Raw genomic sequence first — 7,852 nt, 5'->3', positions numbered from 1 at the left:
ATCTACCTCCAAGGATAATTCTCACCAAGTAAAAATAATTTCCTACAGAAAGTTGTCAAAATATACCCAAAAGTGTTATTTCCCTATATAAACTATAGTAAACTTTACCCCCTCCCCAAGGGAGAACGAATAGCTTGGGGGTCCTGAAATTTACAATTTAAGTAAAGCCCCTGATGATCTTTCTTTCCATGCAGAGAAAATGATTGTAGTACCTCTGAGTCTGGAGAAGAAGATTTTTGAAATATTGGTTAATTTTCCCTTTGGGGCCCCACCCTTGTCCCAGGGGTTGGGGTAGGAATTCCAATTTTACAATTTTGTAGCCTCATCTACCAAGGATGATTCTGACCCAGTTTGAAAAAAATCCATCCACTGGTTCTTGAGAAGAAGTTGAAAATGTAAAAAATTTACGCATGACGGACGACGAAGGACGGAAAGCAATTAGAATAGGTCACTTGAACAAAACTCAGGTGACCTAAAAAAACACCATCTTTTGCTTATTTCTGTATAGTAATTCAAATTTGTTGCTATGGTAGGGCATCTACACATGCACATTGGAAAAAATCTGCACCAAGAAAGAAAGCCCCTTTTACCGATGTGATGTTCAAGTTGAAATTTTCACTTTTTATGAGACCAAAAATGACCCATAATTGCCCAATTCCTTCGCATGTATTTTCATCCCAAGAATGCATTTGCAATCTTTGAATTTCAGTGTTCTATTGAAATACAATGCACAAGATATCCATACCGCTAAAAGATAAATGATAGATACACTTTTATACCAGAATTTTATTTTTCAGAGAAGGGCGTTTCAGAATTCCTCCAAACAAGATTTGAGAGACCCTTGCAACAGAATTCATATACATTTTAGATAAAAGAAACTATAGAAGTAGATAATTATTTTGTAGGAAAATACAAACAATATGCAGTTTAAGGTATTCTGGTTATATGTCATGAAGAAAGACGTTGAGCTCTACTTGAGTGTCTATAATTGTTAAAACTCAGCATCAAGTTGTAACAGAAAATTATTAAAATCCACAAAAAAACGCCATTTTCAACAACTATATTTACATTTTCAATATTTGTCTTCATGTACAAATCTTGTCTATTAGTTTTGCAACTGAACATTCATTACTGACTCTTATTTTACGTTAAGTAAATTAATATCTTTTCATACAGTGGATGGGTGGCTTTCTTTTCAGCATTGACTGTGTGAAAAAGCTCATTTTCTTTTTTCTTCGACAAGTTATCCATGAACATACTGCCTGTAAACTGCTGCTGTATAGCACCACTAACACTGTCTATGTTAACTCTGCTGTATAGCGACACTAACACTGTCTATGTTAACTCTGCTGTATAGCAACACTAACACTGTCTATGTTAACTCTGCTGTATAGCAACACTAACACTGTCTATGTTAACTCTGCTGTATAACAACACTAACACTGTCTATGTTAACTCTGCTGTATAACAACACTAACACTGTCTATGTTAACTCTGCTGTATAACAACACTAACACTGTCTATGTTAACTCTGCTGTATAACAACACTAACACTGTCTATGTTAACTCTGCTGTATAACAACACTAACACTGTCTATGTTAACTCTGCTGTATAACAACACTAACACTGTCTATGTTAACTCTGCTGTATAACAACACTAACACTGTCTATGTTAACTCTGCTGTATAACAACACTAACACTGTCTATGTTAACTCTGCTGTATAACAACACTAACACTGTCTATGTTAACTCTGCTGTATAACAACACTAACACTGTCTATGTTAACTCTGCTGTATAACAACACTAACACTGTCTATGTTAACTCTGCTGTATAACAACACTAACACTGTCTATGTTAACTCTGCTGTATAACAACACTAACACTGTCTATGTTAACTCTGCTGTATAACAACACTAACACTGTCTATGTTAACTCTGCTGTATAACAACACTAACACTGTCTATGTTAACTCTGCTGTATAACAACACTAACACTGTCTATGTTAACTCTGCTGTATAACAACACTAACACTGTCTATGTTAACTCTGCTGTATAACAACACTAACACTGTCTATGTTAACTCTGCTGTATAACAACACTAACACTGTCTATGTTAACTCTGCTGTATAACAACACTAACACTGTCTATGTTAACTCTGCTGTATAACAACACTAACACTGTCTATGTTAACTCTGCTGTATAACAACACTAACACTGTCTATGTTAACTCTGCTGTATAACAACACTAACACTGTCTATGTTAACTCTGCTGTATAACAACACTAACACTGTCTATGTTAACTCTGCTGTATAACAACACTAACACTGTCTATGTTAACTCTGCTGTATAACAACACTAACACTGTCTATGTTAACTCTGCTGTATAACAACACTAACACTGTCTATGTTAACTCTGCTGTATAACAACACTAACACTGTCTATGTTAACTCTGCTGTATAACAACACTAACACTGTCTATGTTAACTCTGCTGTATAACAACACTAACACTGTCTATGTTAACTCTGCTGTATAACAACACTAACACTGTCTATGTTAACTCTGCTGTATAACAACACTAACACTGTCTATGTTAACTCTGCTGTATAACAACACTAACACTGTCTATGTTAACTCTGCTGTATAACAACACTAACACTGTCTATGTTAACTCTGCTGTATAACAACACTAACACTGTCTATGTTAACTCTGCTGTATAACAACACTAACACTGTCTATGTTAACTCTGCTGTATAACAACACTAACACTGTCTATGTTAACTCTGCTGTATAACAACACTAACACTGTCTATGTTAACTCTGCTGTATAACAACACTAACACTGTCTATGTTAACTCTGCTGTATAACAACACTAACACTGTCTATGTTAACTCTGCTGTATAACAACACTAACACTGTCTATGTTAACTCTGCTGTATAACAACACTAACACTGTCTATGTTAACTCTGCTGTATAACAACACTAACACTGTCTATGTTAACTCTGCTGTATAACAACACTAACACTGTCTATGTTAACTCTGCTGTATAACAACACTAACACTGTCTATGTTAACTCTGCTGTATAACAACACTAACACTGTCTATGTTAACTCTGCTGTATAACAACACTAACACTGTCTATGTTAACTCTGCTGTATAACAACACTAACACTGTCTATGTTAACTCTGCTGTATAACAACACTAACACTGTCTATGTTAACTCTGCTGTATAACAACACTAACACTGTCTATGTTAACTCTGCTGTATAACAACACTAACACTGTCTATGTTAACTCTGCTGTATAACAACACTAACACTGTCTATGTTAACTCTGCTGTATAACAACACTAACACTGTCTATGTTAACTCTGCTGTATAACAACACTAACACTGTCTATGTTAACTCTGCTGTATAACAACACTAACACTGTCTATGTTAACTCTGCTGTATAACAACACTAACACTGTCTATGTTAACTCTGCTGTATAACAACACTAACACTGTCTATGTTAACTCTGCTGTATAACAACACTAACACTGTCTATGTTAACTCTGCTGTATAACAACACTAACACTGTCTATGTTAACTCTGCTGTTTAACAACACTAACACTGTCTATGTTAACTCTGCTGTATAACAACACTAACACTGTCTATGTTAACTCTGCTGTATTGCAACACTAACACTGTCTATGTTGACTCTGCTGTATAGCGACACTAACACTGTCTATGTTAACTCTGCTATATTGCAACACTAACACTGTCTATGTTTACTCTGCTGTATAACAACACTAACCCTGTCTATGTTAACTCTGCCGTATAACAACACTAACACTGACTATGTTAACTCTGCTGTAGAACAACACTAACACTGTCTACGTTAACTCTGCTGTATAACTACACTAACACTGTCTTTGTTAACTCTGCTGTATAAGAACACTAACACTGTCTATGTTCACTCTGCTGTATGACAACACTAACACTGTCTACGTTAACTCTGCTGTATAACTACACTAACACTGTCTATGTTGACTCTGCTGTATATCGACACTAACACTGTCTATGTTACCTCTGCTGTATAGCGACACTACCACTGTCTATGTTGACTCTGCTGTATAGCGACACCAACACTGTCTATGTTAACTCTGCTATATTGCAACACTAACACTGTCTATGCTAACTCTGCTGTATAACAACACGAACACTGTCTATGTTGACTCCGCTGTATAGCGACACTAACAATGTCTATGTTTACTCTGCTGTACAGCGACACTAACACTGTCTATGTTATCTCTGCTGTATAGCGACACTCACACTGTCTATGTTAACTCTGCTATATTGCAACACTAACACTGTCTATACAGCAGAGTCAACATAGACAGTGTTAGTGGTGTTATACAGCAGAGTTAACGTAGACAGTGTTAGTGTTGTCATACAGCAGAGTTAACATAGTCAGTGTTAGTGTTGTTATACGGCAGAGTTAACATAGACAGTGGTAGTGTCGCTATACAGCAGAGTTAACATTGACAGTGTTAGTGTTGTTATACAGCAGAGCTAACAAAGACAGTGTTAGTGTGGTTATACAGCAGAGTAAACATAGACAGTGTTAGTGGTGTTATACAGCAGAGTTAACGTAGACAGTGTTAGTGTTGTTCTACAGCAGAGTTAACATAGTCAGTGTTAGTGTTGTTATACGGCAGAGTTAACATAGACAGTGCTAGTGTCGCTATACAGCAGAGGTAACATAGACAGTGTTAGTGGTGTTATACAGCAGAGTTAACGTAGACAGTGTTAGTGTTGTCATACAGCAGAGTTAACATAGACGGTGTTAGTGTTGCTATACAGCAGAGTTAACACTGTCTATGTTAACGCTGCTGTATAACAACACTACCACTGTCTTTGTTAACTCTGCTGTATAACAACACTAACACTGTCTTTGTTAACTGGCTGTTTTACCTGGCTTCCTTTACTTTGGGGACTTCTTCTTGATCTGCATCTAAATCTTCATTGTCGTAGTAGGCACCATAGTCATCGTTGTCATCTGATCCACAACCTTCATCCTCATCATCGTCATCAGCCAAGGCTGTTGTCACCAACTTTTAACATGGCAGAAAGTATAGTGAAAAAATAAACCATTTTCTTCACAGAGTATTATAAGAAATTCAAACAAAGACATCGTGGTCATTACCCTGCCCACCAGGGTTTTCTGTTGTGAACTTTGGTTTTATATATAATAATATTTTTTTAATCACAAGCCAAAAGGACCAATGATGTTTGATGGTAAATTTGTTTGAGCTTCATAGATATTTACACATGTGATTTTAGGACGGGTACAACAAAAATATTGTTTGAAGTAAAGAACTTTTTCTGCCACAATTTTTTTTTATGTTGTCATAATTTTAAGGAATTTAAATGGAAATTTATGTAAAAAGGAGTGACTTTTGAAAAAAAAATGAAAGACAAAATATTTTGCAAAATAATGTCAATAAAAATGGTACTGCCATAGATTTGTATTGCATTAATGTATATCAATTTAATAAATGCACATAGTATTTGCAGGTAAGAGTTATCTGTCTTGAATAAATTCACAGTAGTGAAATAGGTAGCTGGTTTACTGAAGTACAGAAAAATGGACACATGTGGCTCATTGATAAAAAACCCTGAATTAATGCCTGCATTGCTTTGAAATACTTTAATATTGAGAGAAAACACTGTTCTGTCAATAATAAACACAATATTCATCAGTTTAATATTAAACATTAGAATATGCGGAAATTGTGATACTGTCTCCCTACATTGGATTTTCAACTAGGGATGTACTTCCTACTTCCGTTTATCAATACACTCTTATGACCTTAAGTCCCCTGGGCTTAACAGTACTATGGTATTTAATATTGCAGATGCTCTGTTTCAATTGAGCTAATTATCTCCAAACATGATCAAATATTACAACACTAAAGTAATTTAAGCCAAAATTAAAAATCAAAATAAGTAATAACTGACAAAATGGCTTTAACTAGAACTGTCAGGAGGCTTATAGCTAACTAACATTTCCACAGGAACTACATGGCATCAAAAAATAAAGAACTGGAACTGGTATCCTGGAGCTTCCTATATATTATCCCCCGCATGAGCCCCATATATCAGTAAAATTATAGTAAAGCAATGATTCAGAAGGAGTATTTTGGACATTATTTCTATGGACAGATGGAACAAATATAGATAATATTCTGGCTATAGTATTACCACTACCCTCCAATAGGTACGTAGTACAACTGCATAACAGGGGATATAGAAATCCTAACATTCTCTTTTCTTTACAAACATATCTACAAAATATACTCTCAAATTTGCCAATATTGGATTAAGTAAACTTATCTCTTCCCTCAAAATACTCTGTAAAGTAGGGTAATTACTCAGGTTTATAGCTAACTATATATTTTGGTACTCACTGGTTTAAGACACGTGTCGACTTTGTCTAGAACAACATGAACAGGTTTACATGACTCCGTGAATTCCTGTACATCGTTTAAGTAAGGCAGCACATTGTCATTGTTACTCCACACCATCTGACAAAAAAACAAAAGATTAAGTATATAGAGAGTACAAGACATAATACTCGCCAATTATCTTTGTTGCAATATTTGTATATCTTTATATACATGTATAATCAATACCCATGGCAGATCCAGAATTTCCAATTTAGCCTAATTAGACACTCTACCACCGAGCTAAAGGGAAATTCCCTCCATCTCAAAGCTAGATAGTGACAGTAATCCTATGAACAATGAACATCTGCACACTACTACATTTTAAATGGATTCACCCTCAATCCACAACTCAGATTCTAACTCCAGATCCCTGTTACCACAGGGAGGGCCACGGACACCATTTGTAACAGGAAAGAGAATAGTGTGCTTCCACTGGGGATAAAACCAGCCATCCCTAGGCTAGGTTCCTAGTCTGACACTCTACCCCTGAGCTAAAAGAAATTCTCTCTAGCTCAAAGCTTAAAGATGGCAACCGTAATTCTATGTACAATTAAAATCTGCCGCAAATTAAAATGATGTATTCAATTTCCTTTTCATGTGATTGTATGACACCAATCAGTCAATTTGGTGTAGGAGTTGGAAATATTTAATAACTGAATTAAGACAATTAAAACTATGGCATAGGTTTATTGTGGCATGCACCATACTGTTTTAATGACTTAGCAACAATTTTACAAAGCTTAACCAGCTGTCCAGGCTAAAAACTGAAGTTGCGTCACAGGCACCAGCCTCATATGTCAAATACATCTGGCTCATTAATAAGAAACCTCATAAAAGAGGCGTATGCCTACACTAACAGCCTATGAATACACAAATCAAAACTTCCTTATTTTTTTCTCTCTCCAAATAACAAGCTAAAACAAAAACTGCAGAAAAATATAATTTGCCCACTTTGAACTAATATATATATATATTGGCCTATTATAAAAAAAATGAAAAATAACACAAAACTTAATCTTAAAATCAATGGTTACCAACCAATTTTGTTTTATCTTCAGAAATGTCGCATATGGACAAGTGGAAGGTTATTTCTGTATCGGGTACATGGAATAAGACTTTTTTCTCTTCCTCGTCAGAAGATAAAACTTTGAATTTTGATCCGCTTTTTTCTGACCAAGCTTCTGATGATATAAGCAGTTGTGGGAACTCCATATTTTCCAGAAATCAAACAGATCGTCAAACGAAAACGTATTCTGTTAGTCGGGTGTCGCTATCGCCTTCCCTTTTCATGTCGTGTTGCAAGAAATCAACACAAGCAAGCAACGTCCCAAAAGTGTTTGAGATTTAT

General features: G+C 35.5%; 1 protein-coding gene across 2 annotated transcripts in view; it reads right to left on the bottom strand.

Moving 5' to 3' along the window:
* The window catches only part of LOC110466792 (ubiquitin-conjugating enzyme E2 Q2-like), a 21,339-nt gene extending 13,515 nt beyond the window's left edge, over positions 1 to 7,824 (bottom strand). For both annotated transcript variants that reach the window (XM_021523551.1, XM_021523552.1), the window contains exons 1-3: positions 7,543 to 7,824; positions 6,466 to 6,582; positions 4,970 to 5,109 (exon numbers count right to left, since the gene is read on the bottom strand). In XM_021523551.1, the coding sequence (XP_021379226.1) occupies positions 4,970 to 5,109; positions 6,466 to 6,582; positions 7,543 to 7,716 (431 nt within the window). In that variant the 5' untranslated portion in view covers positions 7,717 to 7,824. The remainder of the gene's footprint in view (positions 1 to 4,969; positions 5,110 to 6,465; positions 6,583 to 7,542) is intronic.
* Between the last annotated feature and the right edge of the window lie 28 nt (positions 7,825 to 7,852).

Source organism: Mizuhopecten yessoensis, unplaced genomic scaffold (genome assembly GCF_002113885.1).
Source record: "Mizuhopecten yessoensis strain PY_sf001 unplaced genomic scaffold, ASM211388v2 scaffold11145, whole genome shotgun sequence".
NCBI lineage: Eukaryota > Metazoa > Mollusca > Bivalvia > Pectinida > Pectinidae > Mizuhopecten > Mizuhopecten yessoensis.
Note: the sequence above shows the minus strand (reverse complement) of the source record. Positions and strands in the feature narration are given on the sequence as shown.